Raw genomic sequence first — 27,840 nt, 5'->3', positions numbered from 1 at the left:
GCCCAATTGAGGTTAATGTTAGTAGAAAGGGTAATACTTTACAAATTACTCATAAACAAAAATGAATCAGATGTCAAAATCACTATAGAATAGCATAGAATACTTCTCCTTCAATTCCTCTTCTCTTCTTTAGTCCAATATATATTACAATAAGTTTTTAATTTGATAATTTTTTTCATTTTTTTCTTTTATAATTATCTAGATTTAGCTAATAGAAAGAAAACATGACAATGTAACAAACATACAACAAAAAATATCATAGATATAAAAAATATAGCAAATATGGATAACATACTCCCTAGGTTAGCTATTTACTTTCTTGTTTTCTTTACTAACTTAATATAAATATTTCACAAATCATATTCAAATTCTAGGATTCACAATTAGGTCCATATCATTTTATATTAAAATAATTAAATATATATTATAAATAATTTAACAATAAAAGATATTACAACCTATTCTGGACTTGCATCAATATTAATTTGAAAGATACCACCCATTCTTCTTGTTGTGGTCATAGTTATTTGTCTTGCCACATCCATCTATGTCAGCTTGTGACAGGTGACTGAGGCTCTTCCAGCTCTTGAATCATCGCTGAGTTGTGAGACACTGAGATGAAGACGCCATGCAAGTCACATGTATCAGATGGATCATCGAATAGCTGCACCTACACCAGAGGAAACCTCCCTCGGTTGTTGTTCCCCTCACTGCCATTTCTTGCAGACATCCATCTCCACAGGGAACTGTTGCTTCATAGAGAATGTGCACCTCTGCACATGTTCTTGTCCCATCGATTCAGTGTCAAGAAGCTAATGGCCTTCGACTAGGAGCCTCAAACATAGGCTTCTCTTTGCTAAAGAATCTTGGTATATCCTGCAGAATTGGGTGAAGAGGACTTGTGAGAGCTTCTGCAGTCGATGTGATTGGCTTCACTTTGCCTCAGAACTGAAAGAGAGAGACATCAATCATTGCCTTCAGTACAGAGAAACATAATGTAGCTGATGACCAACAATCCAATGAGAATAAAAAGAAGGCATATGTCAATGATATAAATAATATATCATGTGTTATGTGGGCTTATATCTCAAATAAAAGCTTAAGCTTTTGGGATATATAATAATCAATCATCTAATTCAAAAAATTTTCGAGAATAGAAATTAAACTTCTTAGTTATGTTTGATGAATAATAAAAAGAGATAAACTCAATGCAAATAAAATAGACTTCCATAAAAGATCTCGAAAGGATTAATACAGGCAAAATATTACTTGCATAATTAGAGTGGTCATTTTCATACATAATAAAAACTAAAATTAAGAGAATTATTTGACTAAAATCCTAAAGTTTTATAAGAGAAAACTTCACAAAAAAAAAATTCCCATATCAATAATACAAGACTTTTTTTTCCGAAAGAAAGAAAAAATATCTATTCAAGATCTGAATCAAAATAAGTCAGAGGCACTCTTCAGTCAAAATTGGTATGACCAATTAAATGCATAAGTTTGAATTCGTAGCCACCACGTGGGCTGCTGCTACTTGGAAAAGCATTAAGGTTACGTCCCACCTCGTCTCCACTCATGCAGTCTCCTCCCATGGCGTGCTTCAATTCTAATGATTCACGCTAATCTTTCCCTCGATACAATGAAATCTATCCGAGATTACTACGTCTCTCTCTCTCTCTTCGTGCTATCATAACCTGGGCACCGATTGACCCAACCATGTCCTCCTCGTCTACCTCTCGTCGACCTCTGAGTGCTTCCAGGTCACCTTCTCTCTCTCTCTCTCTCTCTCTCTCAGTTCATTCCGAGTTATCATTCTCTTCGATCTTAACATGGACGTCAGGCATATGATTTGGGTTCCTCGCTTACATACTCCTTTTGCGATCGTTCCTATGATTCTTTTGATTTATGAACGTTTCAGTTGTTCTGTTGCCTCTGCAATTTTTCTCTTTCTAACACTTATCGGCCGCGAATGACGATTTCTGCTGCTTCGTTTTGCTTGTTTATGATAGATTTTGGTTTTTCTTTCTTCTTCCTTGATTTATTTTTCCTGCTTTTTTGGAGGTTGCGTAGTCTCTGTCTGTGGTCAAAGCTTGAACTTTTGGGCATTATTGTTTGCATTTTATAAGCATTATTCTCTGTCCTACACTGCAACTTGTTCTTGGCTACATTAGTAGAATGTGCAGCTCATAATTGTCACTGCATCAATTCAAATCTAAGCCTTTATCATAGTCAAGAAATCCAGTACGAACCACTGTTACGAGTGTGGAGATATCAAATAGCAATTCAAAATCATTTGATTCCGACAACTGGTATCTGAGGTTGCATCCATGCGCACCATGTGAAACCATTACATACAGCTAGTGTGCCATTAACAGGCAGTGAAGAGATGCCGCACGATTGAGAGGGTGAGGCCGCAGCTAATTAAGCACCCATCACCGCAGAATTCGTCATCGCAGAGGAGGAAGAAGATGGGGTTTTGGTCATTGCTCCTGGTGGCATCCACACCAGTGGTGCAGGTCCTTCTCATAGGTCTCCTGGGGGCATACCTTGCATCTGGTTACAGCAATGTTCTTCTTCCCGGTGCTCGAAGGGACATGAACAAGGTGAATCGATCACACCGAACTCAAATCAAGTGCTTCACATCTTTGTCACATTCATCGTGGACCTGAACCGTGAGCTTCCATTTCAACAGGTTGTGTTCACCGTCTTCACCCCAGCTCTCATGTTTGCTAGTCTAGCAAAGACCGTCACCTTCCAAGAAATCATATCTTGGTATGTCTCAACTGTTTCTTGCCATTCTATAGAATCCTTACACTGTTCTGACAAGATCTTCTGTCTTCTCAAGGTGGTTTATGCCTGTCAATATCGGGATCACATTCCTAATTGGGGGAATTCTCGGATGGATAGTAGTAAAAATCTTAAGACCACCAAATCATATTGAGGGCCTCGTAATAGCTGCTTGTTCAGCTGGTAATGACTCGTATCCTCGTTTCATGTATATTAATCTTTGGTGACGAAAACGTATACTGCAGGTAACCTGGGCAATCTGCTCCTGATAATTATCCCGGCGATCTGCGAAGAAGATGGCAATCCCTTTGGGGACAACAAGATCTGCAGCGCCCGTGGAATCTCCTACGTTTCTTTCTCCATGGCGGTAAAATCTTTTGGATTCGGCGTTATGCTCATCGGTTTCTGTATCAGTCACGGTGATGTGTTGTGTTCATGCAGCTTGGAGCATTCTACATTTGGACTCATTCCTACAGTCTCATGAGGAACGCTGGCAAAATGTACCATGCAACCCGAACAGCTAGTCATGGAGTCACAGGAGCTAATGAAGGTGGTCATGGAGTCTCTGTGGATCAGGAGAGTGTGCTTTCACCACCACCAGTGAAAGCGGTGCAAGGAATGGCACAACACCAAATTGTAAGTTGCAATCATAATTCTAAGGAATCAGAGGTATAATTAGGGACTCTGTTCGTATCTGATCACTTCTAATAAATCCAATATTGCTAGAATCAAATAACAACACTGGAAATTTGAAGAACATGCATAAGAATCAGAATTTTTAAGCAAAGATACGTGATGCAGGAAATCCCACTTCTATCCGGTGGAAACCTACAAGACAAAAAGGTGAACTTGTGGGATAAAATCAAGGAAACTCTCCACAAAATTGTCGAGGAATTGTTGGCTCCACCGACTGTTGCTGCGGTGTGTCCTCGTCGATAACTTTTCTCATACTCTTAAGAGATCACATTCCATGTATCTCATATTTCTTGACTTGTTTCAGATTGTAGGATTCGTTGTCGGTGCAGTGCCATGGCTGAAGACTCTGTTTATAGGCTCAAGTGCACCGCTGAAAGTTGTTCAAGACTCGATGAAGCTATTAGGGTGATCTAATCTTTGATGTCCTCTACTAATCGAATGAATCCATTCTATCAATGGAAGTAGTAAGCAGTAACACACTCTCATTTGATCGATGCAGTGATGGCACAGTGCCCTGCATCACCCTCATTCTCGGTGGAAACCTGACGCAGGGTAAAAGATTGAGCTTCTGCTTCTCCACGCTCATGAATCACTCACCTCAAAGCTTCTGAAACGTGCGCAGGGCTACGCAAGTCGGTCGTCAGGCCTGTGTTGATCGTCGCAATAGTCTGCGTTCGCTACGTGATCCTCCCCGCGTTCGGGATCGCCGTGGTGAAAGCAGCCTATGGATTAGGCTTCTTGCCACACGATCCACTGTATCGATATGTGCTGATGGTGCAGTTCGGTCTCCCTCCCGCCATGAGCATAGGTAAGAAAGCTCCGTCCCTGTTCTCCTCGACAAGTTTTGTCGAACGCAAAGGGTTTCATGGCCATGAACACGATTGTGCAGGCACGATGGCTCAGCTGTTCGACGTTGGCCAAGAGGAGTGCTCTGTCATCTTCCTGTGGACTTACTTGATCGCGGCTGTTTCTCTTACAGTGTGGTCGACAGTCTTCATGTGGATCTTGTCTTAGAATTCTCATCAGAATTATTGTGTGTTATATATACAGTGCCATTCTTTTCTTGCAAATAATGCAGATGAAGGTCATCAATGTAAGATTTTTGTGCTGTCAAAAAGAACTCCGATCCCCATATGATCGATCATTCAAGAAATTTAAATACAAAAATAGTTGACACAAGATTGGTTTGACAATCGCATCATTATTTACCTATGTGTATGGAGATTGTGACTGCAATGAATAGTAGAATAGAGTATGTGATAGCTCTTCCTGCTCCCAAATGCTGCAGCTGACTGTCTGCAACTCCAGTCATTTTGGAAGCCACTACTACTAAATGATCAGAGTCACAGGTCACATGACATTTGTTCCCAACTCCGACGAGAACAAGACAGCTCCAACTCAGTGTCCTCTTCCCACCATGTGGCTCTCTGCATCAACAGAACTAATATATATGATCTAATCAACAAGTTGATATCTGGATGCCCAGCCGTGATTATGTTATGAGTCAACCATTATGAAGATGAAAGATCAGCATCTCTCTCTCTCTGCTTCTCGAGTTCTTCTCAGCTCATTCTGAGTCACAAATGGCAAACTCTGTCTGTTTGCTGCACTGCATCAGTATTATAACACTGTCTTGGTCAAAAAAATCCAAATGAGATGCCAAAGATCGTAACTCACTTGCGGCCAATAATTGTTATCTGAGTTGCGGACCATGTGAAACCATTGCAGCTATTAGAAATCGACTCTGATGGTCTGTACTTAACAGGGGAGAGATGTGCAACTAGGCATACACCACTACATGCTTAGCAGTAGCAGAGGAGGAAGAAGATGGGGTTTTGGTCACTGTTCCCGGTGGCATCCACACCAATCGTGCAGGTGCTTCTCATAGGCCTGCTGGGGGCGTACCTCGCGTCAGGTTACAGCAATCTTCTTCCCCACAGTGCTCGACGAGACATGAACAAGGTGACCTGCTCGTGCTGCAATCAAATCCCACTGCTCTGCATCTCTCTCTCTCACATTCACAGTGACCTGAACCATGAGCTCACAATTCAACAGGTGGTGTTCACTGTCTTCACCCCATCTCTAATGTTTGCTAGTCTAGCGAAGACCGTCACCTTGAAAGAAATCATATCTTGGTAGGTCTCAGCTGTTCCTTACAGTTCATACTTGATTTAGCTTGGCAATCAACTGAACACGCACAATTCCTGTCTTCTCGAGGTGGTTTATGCCTGTCAATCTCGGGATCACGTTCCTGATTGGGGGAATCCTTGGCTGGATAGTAGTGAGAATCCTAAGGCCTCCAAGGCATCTCGAAGGCCTCGTAATAGCTACGTGCTCTGCTGGTAATGTCGTGTTCTGTTTGTGTCATGTTCCATCAAAGCAATTCCTTTTGATCTGGTCTCCTATACCGTCAGGTAACATGGGCAATCTGCTGTGGATAATCATCCCGGCGATCTGCGAACAGGACGGCAACCCCTTTGGGAACAACAAGGTGTCCGGTGCCCGCGGACTCGCCTCTTTCTCCATGGCGGTAGAGCCACAAATATCTTCTGTTTCAGCTTTAAATGCAGTATTGGTCGAAGCAAGTGATGTGTTCTGTTCATGCAGATTGGAGGAATCTACATTTGGACACATTCCTACAGTCTCATGAGGAATGCAAGCAAAATATACCATGCAAGCCATATATCTTGCCATGCAGGTGTCATAGAGAGACGTGGGAATGACCAGAGAGTCTCTACAGATCAGGAGAATATGCTTTCACTTCCAGTGGAAGTAATGGAAGAAATGGCAGAAAACCAAATTGTAAGCTGAAATCACAGTGTCTATGGAGATAGAATAGGAACCTCAATTTTTCTATGAATCCAACATTGGAAATTGAGAGAATATGAACAAAAATAGCTTACTTGGTATCATGATGCAGGATATCCCATTACTACCCAATGGAAGCCTCCATGGCGAGAAGGTGAACTCCTGGGATAAGATGAAAGAGACTCTCCACAGTATTGTTGAAGAGTTGTTGGCTCCACCCACTGTTGCCTCAGTGTGTTCTCATCGATTTCTTCTTCTCATACTTATCAGATATAATTAGAATGAGCCTATGCATCTTAAATGCTACTTTGTTTCAGATAATGGGAGTCATTGTTGGTGCAACACCATGGCTGAAGTCTCTGTTTGCAGGCTCAAGTGCACCACTGAGAGTTGTAGAAGACACCGTGAAGTTATTAGGGTGATTCATTTTTTGCTGTCTGCTACTCATTGAACAGATCATCAACATGCGTGGAGGTCATTAACTCGTATATTCGACTTGCTTGATGCAGTGATGGCACGGTGCCCTGCATCACCCTCGTTCTTGGTGGAAACTTGACACAGGGTAAAGTTGAGCTCAGCTGTGTTTGATCGATCGGTGCAGTGATGACTCAAAAACTACATGCATGCGCAGGTTTACGCAGGTCGGTCGTCAGCAATGCGGTGATCGTCGCGATTGTTTGCGTTCGCTACCTCGTCCTTCCTGTGATTGGGATCGCAGTGGTGAGAGCGGCTTACGGGTTGGGATTGGTGCCATATGATCCACTGTATCGGTATGTGTTGATGATACAGTTCGGTGTCCCACCTGCCATGAATATAGGTATAGAGAGAGAAAGAGAGAGACTGGTTTTACGAAGCCTTGTTGTTTGTATTTATTGTGTCTGGTAAATTGAATGCTATTGCAGGAACGATGGCTCAGTTGTTTGACGTTGGTCAAGAGGAGTGCTCTGTCATCTTCCTGTGGACATATGTGGTCGCCACGGTGGCGGTCACAGTCTGGTCAACAGTGTTCATGTGGATCTTATCGTAGAATTGCCGTCAGAAAGCATCACAAGCTATATATGAGCGGCACGGAGAAGATGGTTTTATGGGTCTCATTCTTTGTTAGCAATCGTTGCAGATTAAGATGATGTCAATAAGAAGAAGAAAAGGAGCAATCATTGGGAAGTGAACCTGAAAGCTTTTGCAGTGTAGGCAAGAGGATAGTATTGTGCATAAAAGCTTCATCTATTTGATACACATGATATGGATTTGAGATATTTTACCGAATGGTCAAAATTCACTTTATGACCATTTTACATTCACTTTCTTACTCATTTAAATGATATAATACTTTGATTTAATCTCACATCAAAAATAAATAAAGGCTTAAATTGATTTATAAAAGTCTGATACTATTATAAACTTTCACATATACATCTTTGATTTATGCATTTTGATCCAACAACATGACAAATCGTAACTTCGGTTTAAACATTTTGATCGAAAAAGAAATAACAAATCATCCTATCCGTGATAGACAAATTAAGAAAGAAGCCGCTACCAAAGGTCATCCTGAAATAAAATTTAAATGTAAAACATGAATATTTTGCGAGGCAGGAACATATCATATTTTTCAAAGAAAACAGGTTATTATACTTTCATAGATCTCAAGAATGACCTGTGCAGGAACTCAATTCTAAACTTTCACGAGTCTCAAAGAAAACCAGCATTTTCACAAAAACAGATTTTCTTGAAATAAAAACTATAAGCTAGTGAGCTCCTTTTCTTGAAATAATTACTATAAGCTAGTAAGAACTATAATCAGTTTTTCTTGAAATAAGAACTCAAATAAGAACAATCTTTTTCACTAAATACTAAATCATGACAACCATGGCAAGTAACAACACACACTGTTGTTTGAACATGAAAGCTTTGAGTGTCTTCTCCCCTCTTGCTAAATAAGCAAAGCAGCACCTAACTTTTTGTTGAGTTGGCATCACCTTGCAAGTGTGCCACCATCAAGAAAAATGTCCCTCCCAACTTGTATCAGCATTGACAATTCACATTCTGCACATCATTCTATTTAGCAACAATCCCACCATGATAACAAAATGATTAGGGGCACTTTAGATAAGCACACCTGGGATACATAATGCTAGATAAACACACCCTGGATACATAATTAAAAGAGTTTACAAGGTAAAGGAGCATAATGAGCTGCCTGATAGCTGATAAGACACCATTTTAGCAGACTCACTGTCCTTAAGTCATTGTTGCCAAAAAAAATAGGGCAACTGTTTCTCATAGAAAGCTTGTTGCGCTAAGAGCTTAATGAGCAACAAGGCCCAAAAAGATCAGCACAGAAAAAAAAAAAAAAAACTTGTTCATCCATATGATACAAGACAGTTACATATACACAATAAAACAGAGGAAAAAATTATGTAACAAAAAGCCAAGATCATAGGACTCTAAGCTGCGCAAGGAAGGCAGCACACAAGTCGAGAAAGAGGAGCTGTGACCCACTGACCCTCTGCAAGTCAAGGAGATATTTCTCTTCCCTGGTCTTGTAAAGCTGCGATACAATGAAGCGAAAGAAGCATTATCCACATTATCTTATAAGAACCATTTAATAGTTACAAGAAAGTAAATATTATATAAATTTATAAGCATAAATACTTTAGCAAGTTAAATTATAATAAAATGTATTCCTCCAACAGCTGCAGTAGTGAATCAAAAGTGAGAGGGAACAAAAGTGGCATTGATAATATCTCATGTTACTTTGCATTGCTAATTTCATGATATCTTCAAGCATTTACTGTCTCATTGGCAGCGGCTTGTTTCTCATCCTTGTGAACATCAAGTATTCGCAGGCTCATTTGGAGCATATTTCCCCAAACTACTGCATAAAAACCAAGTAAATTCATCCATATTTATGTTTGCAACCCTCTACAGGACTTGTAGACATCTGTGCATGTTTGTAATTGTTAATTTGTTTATACTTCATTGAGCCATAATTTAAGGATTTTAAGATTTAAATTGTCATCAACTGCACCAATCTCTTGTAGTGGGTTCCTTTGACATAACTCTTGGTGCTAAGCTTGGAAAATATCAAACTCTTCATAGGTGTTTCACTTTTCATAATTTGTGAGAGCATGTAGTTCACTGTAAACGTTGAGCCTCACAATCCTTTAAGTTCATTATACACTAAAAGAATTGATGAATTAGCAAGGGAAAAAAAGATAACCACCAAAAATAGTTTTACTTATTGGCATTAATGTGAACCGATTTGCAGGTATGTTTTGGTTGTTTGACATATACAGCATGCCAAAGTATTGCTTGTGAGAATAATTTTGTGGTTTTGCCTCAAAAGGACTTTGTATCTTGTTTTATTTTAATACAACTTATCCTTAACTTGTTGGATCCTAACACATCCCTAGCATGTGATAGACACTAACGGGAAAAAAGCCAAGCCAAAGTGTCACATGCAGTCTAGATATTCTTTGTCATGCTCGCTTGGCATAGCAGAGAGAGCAAATAAATCCATGAATGTCATAGAACTTCTAAAAGTTCGATAGTTAGGATGTTAAAGGATAAAAGTTTGATATCACCAATGAAGTTAAAAAGTGAATCATGAATGAACTTAATAGTGACTCGTACTGTATATATACCATATAGCATATTGCACAACACTCATTGAAAGTATAAACAGGTTAACCAAGAGCATAAATACACAAAAAGAAACATTTGCCAAAACATAGGTACATGTGCTACTCTATTGAACTTAAGTATGAGAAAAGAGGCACCTGAATTTCAAACTTGACTATATTGTCACTTTCAACAATGGCAGATTCGTCGCTGAAGCTATGGTTAGCATGCGGAGAATTATTGAGCATGCTTTCAGCATGATCAGAAAAGCCAGGTATATAACAGCATTTCATGTTATAGTGTCCGATCCTTTTCCATCTAACATTTAGTTCTTGTAATGCTTTAAGGACCTCCGTCATAATTTCACGAGGATGAGCCCGAGACTTGCAGTCAAATAAATATTTGTCAGGAAGAGGACTAATTTATCTGTAGTTAAAGATAGACAAGAAAAAAAAAATTGTAATGACCTGAAGTCCAAGAGCCCATTTTCTTTCAACAGGTAATTGTGATCTCAGACCAATTCCCTGTGGGTCCATATATCCTGGTAGGCGATGTGCAAATTCTGAATTTTCACTTGAACTCATAGGTGGCACACCATAATCCTAAAAGAACTATGAATTTCACATTACACATACTTACATGGTAAAGAAGCAAGAAATCCAATTAACATAACAGAAAATTTAGCTAGATGGAGATTGCAAGAACTACGTTTTAAAGATGCTGAAAGGTATCACACGCACCATAGTTTCTTGAAAATCACCGCCAAGGTAGCCGCTCATAGCACGGAAACGATTGTCCAGTAGTAAGTAATACGAAACAGTTGCCTATTCATAAACACTTTCAGAATAAGTTAAATAAAGTGACAAGTCAAAGAAAATTCTAATCACACGAAATACCTCATTTGAAATTCTGCTATGAAGAGATTCAACCAATTGGTTCTTGTCAAAACCCATTTTAATCACCTCCTGAATAATATCATCATCAATCTGCAAGAATTGACAAATTAGGAGACATATATTTGGCTTTTTCATGGCAGCTACTAAAGATCAACCTCAGAAATGTGACATTTCAAAGTTATGAGAATCATCATACTACTTCAAAGAATCAGAACTGGCATGCACGTTTAAAACAACATAAATAAGGTAAACAACTATATGAGTGAAAAACTAGCACAAATCGAATGCATAAGTACATTCATCTAATTCATATACAGAACAATGCAACAGCAGCAAATAATGATGAAAGAGAGCATAGATATACATTACCTGCCATGGCCTTGATCCTGAAGTTCTATGATTTTCACAACACAAGAACTGAATGAAAACTAGCTTTGCAATGAATTAGACACATGTTAGAAACCATGCATTACAAAGCATCTTATAGATCATCACAATTAAATATTATGAAAAAAGGCTAGTTTTTATCTAAATTCTTTTTAAAAATGATTATCATAATTTTCTACTCAGCACTTGTACTTGACGAAATCCATGAAACATCTAGTATTAGCCAATAACAGAAGCATTTATAGACAAATCACCATCCGCTAAAGCAATATTAGTCATTGCGTCTAATAATAGTGTACGACTTAATTAACAATCCCAGAAGGTACTTGCCTTCCTAGCTTGCTGCATTGTATCAGGTGGAGGCACAGCCAAATACCGAGGTAGACGCATTTGGAACCATGGATGTTCACGAATCTCACGAATGGTTATTCGCTTCATAGGATCAACAACAAGCATTCTGGGAATCAAATCCCTTGCAAGAGCTGACAAATGGCTAGGAAGGGTGTATATCCCGCTCTAAAGATTTTGATAAGAAAACACAATTTGAGTGCTGTGTTGGTTTATAAAGCTGGAGTGACAGTTAAATATAATATGTACAAGATTTCTTGCCTTTATTTTCTTAAACAAATTAGGTATGTTCTCATCATCAAAGGGAAGGGTTCCACAGAGAAGAGCATAAAGAATAACACCACAACTCCATACATCAACCTCAGGTCCAGCATATAATTTTCCAGAAATTACCTATACAAATGAAGATAAACACACATAATAGAAGTCAAAAGATGCAAATGGAATACCAAATTTAGTCCAGTGGAATATCTACAAACCTCAGGGGCAGCATAGTTTGGGCTCCCACAGCTAGTCTTCAGAAAATGACCATCACGCATGACATTACTTAGGCCAAAGTCGGCGATTTTAACATTGCATTTCGAATCTAAGAGCAAGTTCTCTGGTTTCAAATCCCGATGAGCTACCATGTTTCTATGACAGTATTCAACACCAGATATGATCTGTTTTGAGGAAAGCATAGATATTTTGTCAAACATAAGGGGGAAAAAAGTAGTCCTACATCTTTTAAATCTTAGGACCATGGTTTTCAATAACAATGATAGGTACCATGCTGCCGAGGATTTATGGTCAGACAAGGAACCAGTAGCCTTTTTTATTTTTTCTATTTAGTGATACGAAGAGGTATAGGTCTGCGTAACGCTAGCAACACTAGTCTGATTGAGAATCAATATCAGTATCGGATCAAGATTTAAAACCATCCTTTGTATCAAAGTTGAAAATCTTAGTCCAACATTGGTTTAACACCTCATTGGACTGTACATGCAGGTATACCAAATGGTACACCAACCTATACCACCTGGTATTACTAAAAAAGTAAAAAATGAATAACAATTGGCACTGAGTTATATGGTTATTAGACGGAAAAAGCTTTTCACACAGATCAGTATCAGGTCTGCCACAAGATATAAAATAGATTATTAATTGTATTTCCAAAGTTCAACACACTGCATGAATTATTCTTCTGAAGAACAAAGCATGAAATTCCAATTAATGGGATTGACTACATGGATCTTTTCCAGCCACAGATCTGTTTTTAGAGATAAATGATTTGATTCTTTCGCTCCAGACTATATCTTTTAACAACATTGTATGCTTATTCAAGACCTATATGATGATTTTAAGATGCTGTTCAGACTTCAGAGAAAGGTAATGAAGTAGCAATCTGTTCTCGAATACCTGTTGAAAAAACCGTCGAGCCTCATCTTCTTGCAACCTCCCCTTTTCAACGATATAATCAAATAGCTCGCCGGATTTAACATATTCCATCACGACATAAATATCTGAATGTGTCTCTATGACCTCATAAAGATGGATAATATGGGGATGCATAAATAATCTCAATATTTTGATCTCTCGTCTCACTGCAATGCAGGTATGGAGCCATGACAATGTTAGAAACATGTATGAAACAAATACACAGAAATGGCAGAAAACTTGTCCAGTATCCACAGCTTGTGTTATGGTTAATCAGAACCAGTTTATAAAATTAGCATTCCTATGTATCTTAGATAAAGTTGTTTAGCCTTTACATATAAATGCAAGTTATCCTTGTGACTCCAATACAACTGCAGAGCTTCCCATTGACAGAGGCAATGGACCACTTGGTAGTGGATCTCCCCCCGAAAAGTCACCATTTCCCACATGCGTAAGTACTAATGTGGTGGTGGAGTTCCATGCATTGATGAACAGGAGACCTAGGCCAATAAGATACTCCTAATGAAAAACCTAAGGGCTCAATAGAGGACCATGATTGGTTCCTTGATATGACAGGAAGGCAATTTGTATAGCCAAGTAGTTCCAAGTGCCGACAAGCTTGATCCCACCTCAACTACTGAGCCTCCTCAATTTTCTTGGTTCTTTTTCCTCTGCTGGGGCACATTTCATATATCTAGCTTAGCCTCGATTTCTAGATGATATCTGGATGTAGGAACAGCTGTGATTGGTATTCTTTTTGCAAACAAAAGATGTTCTTGTTTGTAATATATAAAAAAATCATGATTGCAATTGTATTTGCATGTAGGATACTGCTTTGTATGATTGGTCTTGATATTAGATCTTACTATCTGGTTTGTTTGCTTCATCAGAAAAGCATGTGAAGGCTTTTCTGATAGCAAAACTGGAATTTTGATCAGAAAAACAAAAATTAACATTAAGTACACAAAAATGGAAATAACATAAAAAATCTGTAACCTCAAATGTGTAAATATAGCAAAAAAAGGATAAAAATAATATAATTCCAATCAGTGTCTAGGCATGCCATGTACTAATTTTTAAAATTTGCCACATTGGCATGTCCATGTCATGCATGCGTCTCTTCTGCATATGCTTCCTGGGTAAACCATGAATCATGTTATGCATGTTTTTAACAAACCAGAAAAGGATTAAAGGGGCAAAAAAGGAGCAGAAAACCTTCAGTAATTGAATAACAAAAAATGTCATGCTGGATAATCTATTTGGAAAAGGTACTTAGGACTAAAAATAAGATATCGAATTAGCATCTAAAAAGGAAGTAACATGTAATTTAGTTCTAAATACAATGAGAACCGAGACTTACATGAAATTCCTCATATTTTTATCCAGTAGATATATATGCCTCAAAAAATACAATTACAAATTATGTCAAATGTTGTTGCATGTATAAATGTATAGCACTGTATTACCCACCTGTAAAAGCATGTGCTATTTTAACATGACATATGGAGTAAATAAAAGCAGTGATCTTCAGTAAACGGTGGTAACAACAAAAGAATGTCATACTGTAGGACAGTTTTGGAAAAAGCAATCACCATATTACATGGAGTTACGCCCTATACTTGGTGCATATCAACGATTTCAATAGGCGCTTAAGTGCTCTCCTAGGAGCTCGGGCAAGGCGAGGCAAGGCCCGAGCACCTCGTTTAATGTCCAAGCGACGCGCTTCAAAGAGGCGTCGCCTGGGCTAAACCAGGCACCGAACTAGCATTTTAAGTCTAGTTCGGTGTCATTTGCGTTAGTTGGTTCAATCAAACCAACTAAAGCACCGATATCAGCCTCCTAGCATCCCTCTCGCTACTTCCCTAACCCTAACCCTGCTTGCGATTCCGCCGCCGACATTTCCTCTTTGTTGCCGTTGCCTCTCTTTGCTGTCGTTATCTCTCTCCGCTATCGCTGCTCTCCGCTGCCACTGTCGCTGCTCGTTGCTGCCACTGTCGCTGCTTGCTGTTGTTGTCACTACTTGCCGCCGCCACTATCGCCGCTGCCACTATCGCTGCTCGCCGCTATTGTCGTTGCCGCTGCTCTAAGTCAGTAGCCTCGACCTTACTCTTACTCACTCTCTTCTCACATCGACTCGACTTAGTATACTATTAACAGTATATTGTTAATTGTATACTGGTAACAGTATTTTTTATTTATTAGATTAATAAAATATTATTTTGATTTTAATACTACTAATTTTTATTTATTTGAAATTATTGTTAGGGTTTCAGGATAAATGACAAGTGTACAGAGCAACTCAATAGATTCTCCAATGACATCAAAAAAAGATCCTGCATGGAAGTATAATTATTTAAAGGATCCGAAAGATCCTAATGTAGTGACTTGCATCTATTGCGATAAGACTACTAAAGATAGTATTTTTCGTGCAAAACAACATATAGTAGGAAATTTCAAGAATGCAACAACTTGCAAAAAGTGTCCACCTGAGGTAAAAGAAGAGTTGTTGACTTATATGAATGAAAAGAAGATGTAAACGAATGAATTTTACGGGAATTTACCAGGGCATAATGTTGAACATCTCAGGGATAAAAAAGAAGATTATTCTATGAGTATTAACCTAACTGGGAAAAAAAAATATATGACAAAAAAGAAAAAAAAGTTATGAGTATTAAGAAGGGTAAAAAAGGATCGATTGATCTATATATGTTTCAAGGATCACAGAAGCAACAAGGGCAAGCAGGAGGCTCAAAATTCAAACAAACAAATATAAGTGATGCTTGTGATAAAGAAATAAGAGGAAGAATAATTCAGCAGTGATTGAAAGAGCCACTCGGGCGCTCGCCTAGGCGCTCGGGCGAGGCGAGGCTCGAGCGTCTCGCTAATGTCCCAGGCGGCGCGCTTCAAACAGGCGCCGCCTGGGCGCTCGCCCGAGCCCAGGCGCTGGGCGCTTCGGGCTAGCGCCTGGGTAAACCAAGTGACCGAACCAGGATTTTAGGTCTGGTTCGGTCCTGGTTCGGTTGTTAGTTGGTTCAATCGAACCAACTAAACCGATATAACCCTTACCCAACCCTAACCCGCTGCCGCTGCCGCTCCCGATCTCGTTGCTCGTCGCTCCTGCTCCCGCTGCCGCTGCTCGTCGCTGTCGCTGCTCACGCCTCCCGCGAGCCCTCCCGCTGCTCGCGACTCCCGCGAGCCCTCCTAGCTGCTCGCGCCTCCTGCGAGCCCTTCCGCTGCTCGCGACTCCCGCGAGCCCTCCCGTTGCTCGCGCCTCTCGCGAGCCCTCCCGCGAGCCTTCCCTCTGCTCGCGACTCCCGCGAGCCCTCCCGCTGCTCGCGCCTCCCGCTCCCTTTCCCTTTCCCGCCGCTCTTAGATTTTCTTAATTTAATAGCATATTTTTATTTAAAATTTTAAATAATTATATTTATTAATTATATTATATATTTTTATATTTTAGCGCCTCGCTTCACTCGGGCGAGCGCTTAGCGCCTCAGGCGTTTTTGGACCTTGGCGCCTTTTGGCGCCTAGCGCTTTTTAAATCACTGTAATTCAACGCATTGCTCGTTTCTTCTATCAAGCTGATCTTCTCTTTAGTACAACTCGTTTAGACAGTTTTAAGGAGATGATTGAAGCTATTGAAAATTATGGTACAGGATTAAAACCTCCAAGTTATTATAAGATGCGAGTTCCATTATTGAAAAAAGAGTTAAATTATACAAATGACTTACTAAAGGGCCATGAAAAATCATGGGCAACACATGGTTGTTCTATTATGCCAGATGCTTGGACCGACAAGAGACGTAGGAGTATAATTAATTTTATGGTTAACTGTTCTTTAGGGACTATGTTTGTGAAGTCAATAGATGCTTCATTTTTTGTGAAATCTGGAGACAAGATATATGATTTACTTGATAAGTTCGTGGAAGAAATTAGAGAACAAAATGTCGTTCAAGTCATAACCGACAATGGAAATAACTATGTATTAGCTAGTAATATTCATCTTTTATTTTTTTTAAAATTTTTAATTACTTTATCTTCAATTAAATATGTTAAACTCTTAAGTCTTATCATTTTTGTTATCCTTTGTCTCAAGTAAATTACTTGAAAAAAAAAAAAATACTTATATTGGACTCCATGTGCGGTACATTATATTAATTTAATGTTGGAGGATATTGGAAAGATTTCTGACATCAAGAAAACTTTAGAAAGGGTAATCTTTGTTGTTAGATTTCTCTATAATCATACTGAGGCTTTGAATATGATGAGAGAATTTACAAGCAACAAAGAATTAGTGATATATGGTGTCACCCGATTTGCTATTTCATTCTTGATATTACAAAGCGTGCATCGTCAAAAATATAATCTGAGAAACATGATTACATCCGAGAAATGGGTGACAAACAAATGAGCAAAAGAAGCAAAAGGCAAGAGGGCCACTAATATCATCTTAATGTCATCCTTTTGGAATCATGTAGTTTATATATTAAAGGTAATGGGTCCTCTGGTTCGAGTTCTTCGGTTGGTAGATAATGAAAATAAGCCTGCAATGAGATATATTTATGAGGCTATCGATAGAGCAAAGGAAACGATTAAAAGGTTTTTTAATGAAAATAAAAAAAATATAAGAAATTTTTCACAATCATTAACGAAAGATAAAATTGTCAACTTCATTGTCCCTTACATGCAGCGAGATATTATTTGAACCTTGAATTCTTTTATAAAATTAAATCTGTTGGTTTTGATGCAGAAGTTTTGGATGGGTTATATTAGTGCGTTGTAAAATTAGTTCCAAGCCTTAAGGTGCAAGATAAGATTATTCGTGAATTATCTCTATATAAAAATGTCGAAAGTCTTTTTGGAATTCTAATGATAGCTCGATCCAAGACAACTACATCTTCAATTATTAATAATTTGATATAATTAATTTCATCTATAGTATGTTACTATGTTATTGTTAATAATAACATAAATTTGCAACTGAATGGTAGGGTCTATTTAGAAATTCCACCCTAAACTTGTAGCAATTTGTTATTAAAATACTTAGTTTGACTTGTAATGCTTCAATTTGTGAGCGAAACTGGAGTGTCTTTGAGCATGTAAGGATCACTAAATATTTTTGTTTCAATTAATTTATTTATTTAGATAGATGTATTAATATATTTTTAAATTATATGACATGACAGATTCACTCAAACAGAAGAAATCGGTTGGAACATTAACGATTACACAATCTTGTTTACATAAAGTATAATCAAACTTTGAAGGCTCGTCATGATTTGCGAAAGAGAATTGATCCAATCTCATTACAAGATATTGATGATTTAAATGAGTGGTTGGTGGGAGAAATGGGTGCCAACTTGTAAAATGCCGAAGATGAGCTTGTATTTGAAGATGATAGATTGACATGGGGAGATGTGGCAAGAGCTTCAAGTGCTGAAGAATTACAAACATATATAAGACAGATGATGAAGAGAAAAATGAGTGTAACATCATCAAGCTCGGCTCCTACTATTATTGAAGACATAAAGAATAAAATATATTTTAATGAAGAAAAAGGACGAGAGGAAGAGGATGAATACAATGAAGATAATTTGTTTGAAAATGACGATAATATTGATTATATTGAATGACTTTGATGTAAAATTTTATTGTATTGAATTTTGAGACTTTTTGTTAATGTGACATTGTGACTTTGTACTTTAGATTTTCTTAATTTAATATTATATTTTTATTTAAATAATTATATTTATTGATTATATTATATATTTTTATATTTTAGCATCTCATTTCGTTCGAACGAGTGCCTAGCGCCTTAGGCATATTTGGAGCTTGGTGCCTAGTGCTTTTTAAATCACTGGTGCATATGCCAAGTCACATCCCACTTTATTAGAAAGAGGTTAGACATGGAAGATTGACACTACCAAATAAATTCTTACAGAAACCAACATACTATACGGTTTTGGTCAATACAGAGATGTTAACAAAGCCTGGTAGTTACAACTAGCAAGTCAAACTGTTTTTCCCTAGAAGATATCAATGTTATTCGAGACAGATCCTAAGAACATATTTTATCACCAACTGTACTGTCTTTAGCCCAGATCCAGAACTACAACATAATTCATACCCACCAGCTGATCCTAAAACAACATGCTCATGTTTTAAATATAAAAATTTGGTTCCTGTACCTCAATTGACTTTCTGAAACCATGTTGTAAGTTCAGCTAGTTTAACTTGAACCCTTTAAAGTTCAGATACCATCTTGAATGGATTTCTTATTCATTCATGTCAAAAAGGTGGCATAAGTTAAACATCGTTGAAAAAAGTAACAACCAGACAGGGAATAGTGAGAGCAACGATCCAGAACATAGTGTTATTTTTGCTAGAAGACCTCTGCTTCCAGAACATACTGTTATTTATGCCATTACTGAGACTTCTATTGTGAATTTGAGTTTGGTAAGTCCTAAATTTAGCTTAAGATGAACTCCATTAGGACTTACTAAAGTTCACAACATAAGTGATTGCTATGTGAAATTTTACATGTAAATCTCTAACTATGATTTTTGGCATCCAAGACAATATTATAACCTTTTTAATTAGTGACTCAGTTGCTAAAATATAAAGTATTCCTCACGGCAATATAATTCAAGAGTTTAGTACATCATGCAAGCAGCAAATAAGGACCAAATTGCAGATGTGCAATTCTAACAGTAAAAGGTATCAGGACTAAAGTGAAGTAAATTTTCTAAGAAGAACTATTAACAGATTGAGGCAGACGAACAAAATCCTACAGCTGATTCATTGTTTGGAATTCCAAGCACTTGAATATTACAAATGATACAACAAAAATTTAATATAAATGTAATGTGTATTCTAGATATAGCAAAGTAGTAATACAAACCTTAGATGGTTATCTATGCCAATACAAGCAATTTGCTTAAAAGTGTTAAATACTATATACATATCTAAGTTTATAAATTAATGTACCTTTTTCTTCCATTTCCATGTTCTTTATTTTACGACGATTGAGGATTTTTATAGCAACCTTGTGCCCTGTCAATAGATGCTCTGCAATCTTAACCTTGCCAAATGAGCCAATGCCAAGAGTCTTTCCTAGCTTATAATTTTGCAAAACCACATCAGCACTACCCCCTCCTTTGCTAGATCCCTCCATTTTCACTGTGAAATAAGTAAAAATAAAATCAGCATCATTTGCTTCTTGTATATAAAAACATAGTTTTTCCTCATAATATGCTCAAACTAAAACACTTAGAATGTATTTTCAAAGGCTGTGACATGATGAATAACAATGAAGATATTTCGATAACATGGATAATATATTCATGAAGTCCCATCATGTTACAAGTAAATTGGCATGCAGATAAAACTAGTTAATATTGAAAAGGAAGTTCAATGAATCTATACACTTAAACAATTAATTGCTTCATGGAGAAATCACTGTTGATCTCTTCATGTCAGAATAAACTTGATGTATATAAAGTACTCAATATATAATACTATGCACTGAAAAACAAACATTAGAGTATGATTCATGTTTTCATTAAACATGCTGAGATATTGTTAAGTGAGTATGATATGCTAATGCATTAAGAGGTTATTCCATAAAACATGAAGCTTAAATTACTTTTTCTTCCCGTTAAACTTATTTGTGATAAAAGGTAAATTGACTCCAGTATATAAGATATATCATGTATCGCAACTTTTCTAATATTGCAACTCTTCTTCAGGATAGGACACCTAAAAATCTAAAACAAAAATCCTACACAAAGTTATTCCATGTTATACATATATAAATATCATTTTTGATCATTTATGTGACAAGAAATCACTCCCATGATAATACATCCTAAAGATCCTAGCACATTGGAACTTCAGCTATACTAGCCACAATCATAAGTTTTGTTGATCCAGCAACAATTCTATGCTGCTAGCTGGTAGAAGCTTACAAAGAGATGCATATAATATCAATCAAATGGGAGTCTTCGCATCACAAAAAAAAAATCATTTTAAGAAAAATGGCTAAGCCAAACCTACATAAATGTCTGAATAGAACTTCTCCAAGTTCTAAAACAAGTATCGGGAATAAAGACTGAAGATTGAGAAAGTTGCATAGATAACACTTCTCCATGAAATATAACAGAGAACCAATTAATAGCCAGAAAAAGAAATCTTACTGCCGAAAATATTTAGCAACCCAGAACGAGCATAAGCACAATTTTCATTCTAACCCAGACCAAACTATATCTCGTAAGCCATCAAAACCCCTGCAATTTCCCCACAATCCAGTCTTCAAAGAGCAAGAAGAAATCAGATCTCAGGCGCAAATACAGTAAATCAAAGCAAGAAAATACAAACAGGAAAAGAAAAACATCGCATCAGCTCATCACAAAAAAAAAGTTTCCAAATCCAAGATTTATCAACAAATCAATGAAACCCTCACCGTTGAGCGAAAACAACGATCAGTCTCTCCTGTTACTTTTTACAAGATCAAAATTAGATTTTTCATTTATTTTATCTCCCGATCTTTCAAACCAAAAGATGTTGAGAAAAAAGAACAACTAAGCAACGTAATTGGAACCGTTAAAAGAAGAAGAAAACGGACTGACGCGAATCCACCGCCGCCGAAGAGAAACGGAGAAGGGGAAGTATTGGAGATGGGATTGGGGATTTGCCGGCGAAACGAAGGTGACTGACCAGATCGAGTTGGGAGCGACAGTGGGGGAGATCCGCTCACCGCGCCACTGGGAATAAAGGGAGAGGGTCCGGTAATTGCTCACCGCGAGATCCAGGCCATCCAAACCCTTTCGCTTTCATCCATCGGTGCTTCCAAGCATTTGGACGGCAAAAAGGGTGGGATTCTTGATGCCTTATGTAGCGGTGATGGTGACCGGGTACTAAAAGAACGGTGCCCGTTTGGGTGCCCACGGTATATTGGACAGCAGAAACGGAAACCGATGCTCCTTTTTTTACGTGGTGACGTCATTTACGTAGCCATGATACCTATAACACCATGTATGCGGACATCGATGTCAAGAAGACGACGATCGAGCTCGAGAACGAAGGAACGTTCATGCTTGCAAGTAATGTGCTCGATGAAAAGCCCCATCCAGAGGCACTGTGAACCTTGCTTTCTTGATTGGAGAACTATCAAGAATCGTGGTCTTCACCTTATCATGCATCTATCAGATTGTCATTGATACTTGCCGAGCTTTCCGGGAGAAGCTAAATCTAGAAACCATGACAAGCACGAAACTGCAACCATTTTAACAGGTCTTCTCTTCCTTATATGTGTATATATATCCACAGTTTTAGATATTGAAGGCAAACCAAAGAACCTGTCTGCTCTCAATGGCTCGTTCATTTGCTTACTATGTCATCTTCTCTAGCAAAACTCCAGTTCTGGAAGACCCAACCAATGTAATATAAGAAAGTTATTGGGCCGGGCCGGACCAAAGGGTCCATGGCCTCTGTGTATATATATATATATATATATATATATATATATATATATATATATATATATATATATGTTTTATTTTATAAATTTAAGTTTTACATATGTATATACAATATCTACAAATTCAACAATGTCCTAATAATTTCTTTTAGTTAATTTTAGTTAGTTATATATATATGTATATATATAATTTAATATGTTTTACTTTATAAACTTAAGTTTTACATATGTATATAAAATATCTACAAATTCAACAATGTACTAATAATTTATTTTAGTTAATTTTTGTTAGTTGGCATTTACAATGATGACATTGTGTGTGTGTCCCTAATAAAATAATTAATTTCATATTTGTCCATCAAAACATCAAAATAAATTTAGAATCAAGTAATAGATGAAAGTGGTATGTGATGTTTTGGGTGTCTAAAATTCTAGTACTTTCCAAAATTCATTTGTTACTATGGATACTTAAATATTCTAAAACAATACTTAATTCATTTGGTAAAGATTTTGACAATGCTATAAAATTTTGACTTCACCACTTACGTTTTGGGAAAAAAATTTCAATTATATCTTTATAAACAATCCTCAAATTATATATATATATATATATATATATATATATATATATCAAGAATAAGTTATTGTTCCTTTTTATACTGTAAGCTCTTAGTGTTTAATGATAATGGAAAATGGAGAGGAGGAGCATATGAATTTTGAAATTTAATAATGCCATGTTAAAATTAGAGATAGGTGTATAAGTATTTTTTTTTACCGATATATATGGAAAAAAGCTTTAATATGACAACGGGACACTAAATAGGTTTCTTATACAACTCATGAGACGACAATTAATGTGCAGAATCTATTCCCTGCACCACTGTATAAATATATATTACATCTATGAGTGATACTTACTCATATAAGGTACATTAATCGGGACGTAAAAAGTTCCATAACCATAGTATCCAATGCTCTTCAAGTGGCCAAACAGGCTCGCATATTCTCAAGCATTTTCCTTGCCGTAAATTAAACTATATATACGTATATAGGGACGAGCAATGCTTGTGACTTGAGAAAAGGGTGGAAAGAAGATCTACTGATAGATCATATCAATATATTAAGGGAAACAGCTATCGACCCGTGAACCCTAAAAGTAGAAAAAAAATCCATAAACTCATCATCTCACTTAGATGTTTAGATTTCGAACATCGTGTGGTATATTTGCGATTCAACACCAAGAAATTAGTCACTGCTTTCGACAATGGTTACGTTAATGACATAGTTTTCCAAGACTTGGGACACCAGACATTAATCTCTCTCACGACAGGGTTAAACGCTTGCATGCATGCATGCACTTGCGTAGCCAACACATAGTTTCCGGCTGTGTCTTCTGTATCTTTCACAGGAACAAGATCTTGAGAGAGAATAAGCATTCAAAATTAGTGTGCTGTGCATGCAACATGTTGATATATATGCTTACCATCATGTAAATGTTTCATGCACATGAAATAGCTTTAGAAAAGAGCAGATTTATTATTAGAACAGTAAACATTTCAAGGAGAACGAAGAAAACAAAGAAGCAGTCATAAACAGAGAAAAGAAAGAAAGACGAAAAATTGCTATCTTGAGAACACCTTAAACTTAAATATGGGATTTGGAAGATAAACCAAGCTTGATTAGCTACATTCCTCTACTTAGTTCTCCTTTGTAGTCTTTGACAGCAGCTATGGCAGTCTCCCACCACCAAATGATCGATTAGAGGATCCTGACTTCTTCTCCGAATCCATAAAGCTCATTCCCATGCCGAGATGCCGTTCCCTCACCATGCTTCTCATCAAGCTGCCAACACCAAGAAAGTCTCTTGTCAATCTGTCAGGTCCTCCAATGCCTCCGGCAGATAGGTTGTGGTGCAACTTGCCCTCATCCATCTTATCCGAGTCCGGGATGAAGCCACTGAATCCAGACACTTGTTGATTGACACCACCGGATACACCATTGTTCCCGTTGGCAAGGGAGTTCATGATGTCCTGGAAATGGTTCTCACTCTCTACGTGAATCCCTGGGCTCTCGAAACTAGCATGCCCTGCACCAGCCGAGTACGAGCCGCTGTAGCCTCTGAGCAATGAGCTTCGACTGCCGCCGCTCGATGTTGCGCCCATTTGGGCGGCCTTCTGAAGCAGTGCGGTCGCCGACATCTGCGGTTCTTCACTGTGCAGGGAGGGGTTATAAAGAGAAGACATGTTTGTGTCGATGTGGTTGCTCATCAGGTTTCCAGTGATCAGCATCGTCGGCTCGGTTACGCCACCTGCATTGTTGATGTATTGATCGGGGCCGAGTAGATGGCCGCTTTGCGTTCCAGAAGTGTTGCCACCGCTGTTGGAGAAGAAGCCAAGGTTGAAAAGACCAGCAGCGGCTGCGGCAGAAGAAGAGGATAAGGCGAACTGCGGGTCTTCGTTGAAGCCATGGTTAGGGCTACCACCAGCGTAGAACGGGGATGGATGTGGCGGCTGAAGCTGCCGGAAAACGGTAGCGTTGAGGTGATCGAATTGCGTAGAACCGCCGTTACTTGCCCTCAACCGGACGAGGTCGGTGGAAGGGTATGCTTGGTCTTGTAAGGAGAGTTGCGAATTCAGTAGTGGGAGGCCTAAGTTTATGCCTCTATTTGCATACAAGTGGCTGCCGATGCTGTTGATGCCGGCGGGAAGCGTTGCTCTTTCTTGTGCTAACGCATCACAGAAGGCTCTGTGGGTGATGAAGCTGTCTCGCCTGCATTGGTTTCCCACAACTCGTAAGATTTCACATGATTTACATATGTCGAGATGATGGAAGCAATAATTCCAAGAATTAATAGGGCAATTTTATCTAAAACTATAACGGATCAAATATTTATGACTTTGATGTATCAAAGGACAGGTGAGCTGTCAAATTCTACAAGTAATAGGCATGTATATATACATATATATATAGCAAGAGAATTCAACTGGTCATCTTACATACATGAGAGAATCTAGAAAAAAGGAGCAGAGAAGAACGGTTCTTGATGTTGAAAAGGGTCAATTTACGTCAAGAAAAGAAAGCCATCTTTAGGACTGACCCATCAATCAATGCATCGAGGGAACTTTTGCAGCAAATATGAAAACCAACAATGCAAATTAAACCTATTTATGAACTCATTCCAGTGCAAGAACGTCATCAAAACCATAAACGCGACAGATCAGTAACCCCATGAATCTCTGCCCCACTCAATCCAACAACGCACAGGTAGAACAACACTCTACATCTGCATATTAATCCTTGTGAAGTGGTGTGGACCTCTGCAACGCCAAGTCGATGCCAGTTGCCCACATATATCCAAATCGCAACGCAACAAATCAACCTGCTGCTAACGTTCCTTCCATGTCACCACGTGAATGCAAAGGTGAGAGAGAGAGAGAGAGAGAGACGTGTTGGTTTCAATAAGAACTAGATGAGTGCGTCTTTTGAGATCTCAATGACCCTGCGTTGTTTGGTTCTTTGGGCATAACTCACGTGGGAGCAGTTCCTCACTACACTCGCAGAGCTTTGATCCAACCCTAGCTAACATCCCTAACCCTAAACCCTAACTCCAGAAACACCAGTCTGTTTATGATAACATGGGCGATGATTGCCCAATCATGGATTGATCGGATGACTTCCGTGTTTCAATGGATGGGATGCATGCAGTAGTACCTGGAGAAGAGGGTGCCGCAGTCGCAGCGGTACTCGCGAGTGCCGCAGATCTTGGAATGGGCCTTCCAGTCCGACTGCACAGCGTAACGCTTGGAGCACTTGTCGCACTTCCACCGCTTCTCGCCGTGCTTCCGGCAAAAGTGTTTCTTGACGCCGGTGAGGTCTCCGAGGGCCCGCGACGGGTCGTGGTGGACGCACGTCGGCTCCGGGCATACGTACACGCGGCGGCGGACCTCCTCCGGGTTCTTCTGCTTCAGCTTCCATGGCAGGTTGTGGCCGCGCCGATGGAGCTGGAGGTTCTGCTCCCGCTGGAACCCTTTGTTGCAGACTTCGCAGACGAATCGGTTGGTGGCCAGTAGTGATCTCGGTGACAAAGCTATTACCTCGGCATCCGGATCTGTGATCATGATCGAATGAGAAACTTGTTGTCTCATCGATGCGCAGTGTATAACAAAGCTAAATGCTCAGATATTTTATGCAGGAGAGGACTCGGTGATATCAATACAGGAAAGAGAGATCATTTCTGAACTTACAAAATTGAGTTGAATTCACTTGTGAGAGAAAAATGATCCAAAAATCCTAGAAATAACTTCTCCAAGAATAATGATAGGAGTACTCAACACACACACGCACACACACACACATATATATAGCAGTCAGAAATCAGAGAGGAAAGGAAAAAATGGATTGGTTGACAAGCAAACGTATAGATGATGTTCAGATACTTGCTTGGTTTTCCAGGGAGATTCCTCTTCTTCTTCTGAGGAGCAGCAGCCGACGAGCCTGGTATCGTTGATGCTTGCGGCAGCGGCAGGGGCAACGGCAACGGCTGTTGGTGGCTGTACTGGTCTTCCTCTACGGTTCCAAAGAAATGAGTCGATGACGAAGCAGCCATCGCCTTCTAAACCAAAGCTGATGGTAGATGTTGTTCTTGGTCTCGTCTCTCTCACTCACTGATCTTTCTTTTGGTTTCTGGTAATGATCGGCTGCTAGTCCAAATCAGCGACGCGGAAGAAACACTCACTTTCCTACATGGAACCTTGAGCTCCCATGTTTTTCTGTCTATCTAGCTATCTATCTCCGAGTAAGTATCTGCCTTCCGGCCTCCTCCAAACCTAAAGACAAGAAAACAAAGAAAGGAAGGACGAGATAAAGACCCAAATACTAGAGCAAGAGGAGTAGATCTAGGAACCCAACCCAACCAACCCTTCACGAAAACCTCAAAACTCTAACCCTTTACTCTCCCACCTCCACTAAAGAACAAAGAACTCGGGCAGAGGAAACAACCAGTTGGCTCAAAAACAAGCAGAAAGAGACAGGGTGTTTATGAGAGGAAGATGGAAGGAAACAAAGGAGGGGGAAAGAAAAGCAGAGCCAAAACGAGAAGGCATCTTTCTTCTCTTCCTCGGCTTTCTTTGTTCTGATCAGCTAAACACAACCCAAAGAAGAAGAAGAAGAGGAAGAAGAAGAAGGGAGAGAGCAGCTAGTACAATCTACTCTTTGTAGTTCTGCTGCTGAGAGGGGCAGAAACGAAACTGGGTCTGTGATGTCTCTTGAGTCACTTGCTATAATTCTCCTTCTCTCCTCTTCCTCCCTGCGGACGATCCTCTTTCTTCCTCTTCCGCTAGTCCCCCTACTTCCTCTCTTATTCCACATGAATACGAGTAGGAGAGAGAAGGGATGGGGAAG

At 38.8% G+C, this 27,840-nt stretch overlaps 4 protein-coding genes across 9 annotated transcripts; 2 read left to right on the top strand and 2 right to left on the bottom strand.

The window, feature by feature from the left end:
* The first annotated feature begins 1,577 nt into the window (after window positions 1–1,577).
* Window positions 1,578–4,687, top strand: LOC135595372 (protein PIN-LIKES 7-like). The gene is made up of 11 exons (XM_065086206.1): window positions 1,578–1,763; window positions 2,379–2,606; window positions 2,696–2,775; window positions 2,849–2,973; window positions 3,036–3,157; window positions 3,232–3,426; window positions 3,592–3,711; window positions 3,791–3,891; window positions 3,986–4,038; window positions 4,109–4,294; window positions 4,376–4,687. The coding sequence occupies exons 2-11, from the start codon at window positions 2,472–2,474 to the stop codon at window positions 4,498–4,500; spliced, it is 1,242 nt and encodes a 413-aa protein (XP_064942278.1). The 5' UTR covers window positions 1,578–1,763; window positions 2,379–2,471; the 3' UTR covers window positions 4,501–4,687.
* A 521-nt stretch (window positions 4,688–5,208) lies between these two features.
* LOC104000491 (protein PIN-LIKES 7-like) lies at window positions 5,209–7,626 on the top strand. The gene is made up of 10 exons (XM_009422561.3): window positions 5,209–5,448; window positions 5,542–5,621; window positions 5,704–5,828; window positions 5,901–6,016; window positions 6,094–6,288; window positions 6,407–6,526; window positions 6,612–6,712; window positions 6,804–6,856; window positions 6,926–7,111; window positions 7,197–7,626. The coding sequence occupies exons 1-10, from the start codon at window positions 5,314–5,316 to the stop codon at window positions 7,319–7,321; spliced, it is 1,236 nt and encodes a 411-aa protein (XP_009420836.2). The 5' UTR covers window positions 5,209–5,313; the 3' UTR covers window positions 7,322–7,626.
* An 803-nt stretch (window positions 7,627–8,429) lies between these two features.
* LOC104000493 (SNF1-related protein kinase catalytic subunit alpha KIN10) lies at window positions 8,430–21,832 on the bottom strand. 6 transcript variants are annotated; one of them, XM_009422564.3, is made up of 11 exons: window positions 21,678–21,832; window positions 19,950–20,141; window positions 12,948–13,132; window positions 12,029–12,211; window positions 11,811–11,942; window positions 11,532–11,717; window positions 10,815–10,904; window positions 10,659–10,742; window positions 10,386–10,520; window positions 10,077–10,301; window positions 8,430–8,845 (listed from the first exon to the last, which is right to left on the bottom strand). In XM_009422564.3, the coding sequence occupies exons 2-11, from the start codon at window positions 20,134–20,136 to the stop codon at window positions 8,732–8,734; spliced, it is 1,521 nt and encodes a 506-aa protein (XP_009420839.2). In that variant the 5' UTR covers window positions 20,137–20,141; window positions 21,678–21,832; the 3' UTR covers window positions 8,430–8,731. The 6 variants fall into 6 exon arrangements, with proteins under 6 accessions (XP_009420839.2, XP_009420840.2, XP_018675540.2 ...); XM_009422565.3 differs by having other exon boundaries at window positions 21,586–21,815; XM_018819995.2 differs by having other exon boundaries at window positions 21,590–21,814.
* A 2,124-nt stretch (window positions 21,833–23,956) lies between these two features.
* Window positions 23,957–27,840, bottom strand: LOC135595371 (protein indeterminate-domain 5, chloroplastic-like). The gene is made up of 3 exons (XM_065086203.1): window positions 26,881–27,840; window positions 26,152–26,548; window positions 23,957–25,209 (listed from the first exon to the last, which is right to left on the bottom strand). Exons 1-3 carry the CDS (start codon window positions 27,044–27,046, stop codon window positions 24,168–24,170), a joined length of 1,605 nt encoding a protein of 534 aa, XP_064942275.1. The 5' UTR covers window positions 27,047–27,840; the 3' UTR covers window positions 23,957–24,167.

Source organism: Musa acuminata, chromosome BXJ1-10 (genome assembly GCF_036884655.1).
Source record: "Musa acuminata AAA Group cultivar baxijiao chromosome BXJ1-10, Cavendish_Baxijiao_AAA, whole genome shotgun sequence".
Lineage (NCBI taxonomy): Eukaryota > Viridiplantae > Streptophyta > Magnoliopsida > Zingiberales > Musaceae > Musa > Musa acuminata.
The sequence above is the reverse complement of the archived record's forward strand: the minus strand, read 5'-3'. Positions and strand labels throughout refer to the sequence as shown.

Excerpts from the sequence above, each read along its gene's own strand:
- LOC135595372 (XM_065086206.1), top strand. The coding sequence starts at position 2,472 with ATGGGGTTTTGGTCATTGCTCCTGGTGGCATCCACACCAGTGGTGCAG. Across the intron at positions 2,776-2,848 it reads TTCCAAGAAATCATATCTTG|GTGGTTTATGCCTGTCAATA; the intron begins GTATGTCTCAAC and ends TGTCTTCTCAAG. Across the intron at positions 3,892-3,985 it reads GACTCGATGAAGCTATTAGG|TGATGGCACAGTGCCCTGCA; the intron begins GTGATCTAATCT and ends TGATCGATGCAG.
- LOC104000491 (XM_009422561.3), top strand. The coding sequence starts at position 5,314 with ATGGGGTTTTGGTCACTGTTCCCGGTGGCATCCACACCAATCGTGCAG. Across the intron at positions 5,829-5,900 it reads AATAGCTACGTGCTCTGCTG|GTAACATGGGCAATCTGCTG; the intron begins GTAATGTCGTGT and ends CTATACCGTCAG. Across the intron at positions 6,527-6,611 it reads CTCCACCCACTGTTGCCTCA|ATAATGGGAGTCATTGTTGG; the intron begins GTGTGTTCTCAT and ends ACTTTGTTTCAG.
- LOC104000493 (XM_009422565.3), bottom strand. Across the intron at positions 10,905-11,531 it reads CAATGCAGCAAGCTAGGAAG|ATTGATGATGATATTATTCA; the intron begins GCAAGTACCTTC and ends CAATTCTTGCAG. Across the intron at positions 10,521-10,658 it reads GTGATTTTCAAGAAACTATG|GATTATGGTGTGCCACCTAT; the intron begins GTGCGTGTGATA and ends TAGTTCTTTTAG.
- LOC135595371 (XM_065086203.1), bottom strand. The coding sequence starts at position 27,046 with ATGGCTGCTTCGTCATCGACTCATTTCTTTGGAACCGTAGAGGAAGAC. Across the intron at positions 26,549-26,880 it reads GAATCTCCCTGGAAAACCAA|ATCCGGATGCCGAGGTAATA; the intron begins GCAAGTATCTGA and ends TCATGATCACAG. Across the intron at positions 25,210-26,151 it reads TGCGGCACCCTCTTCTCCAG|GCGAGACAGCTTCATCACCC; the intron begins GTACTACTGCAT and ends AAACCAATGCAG.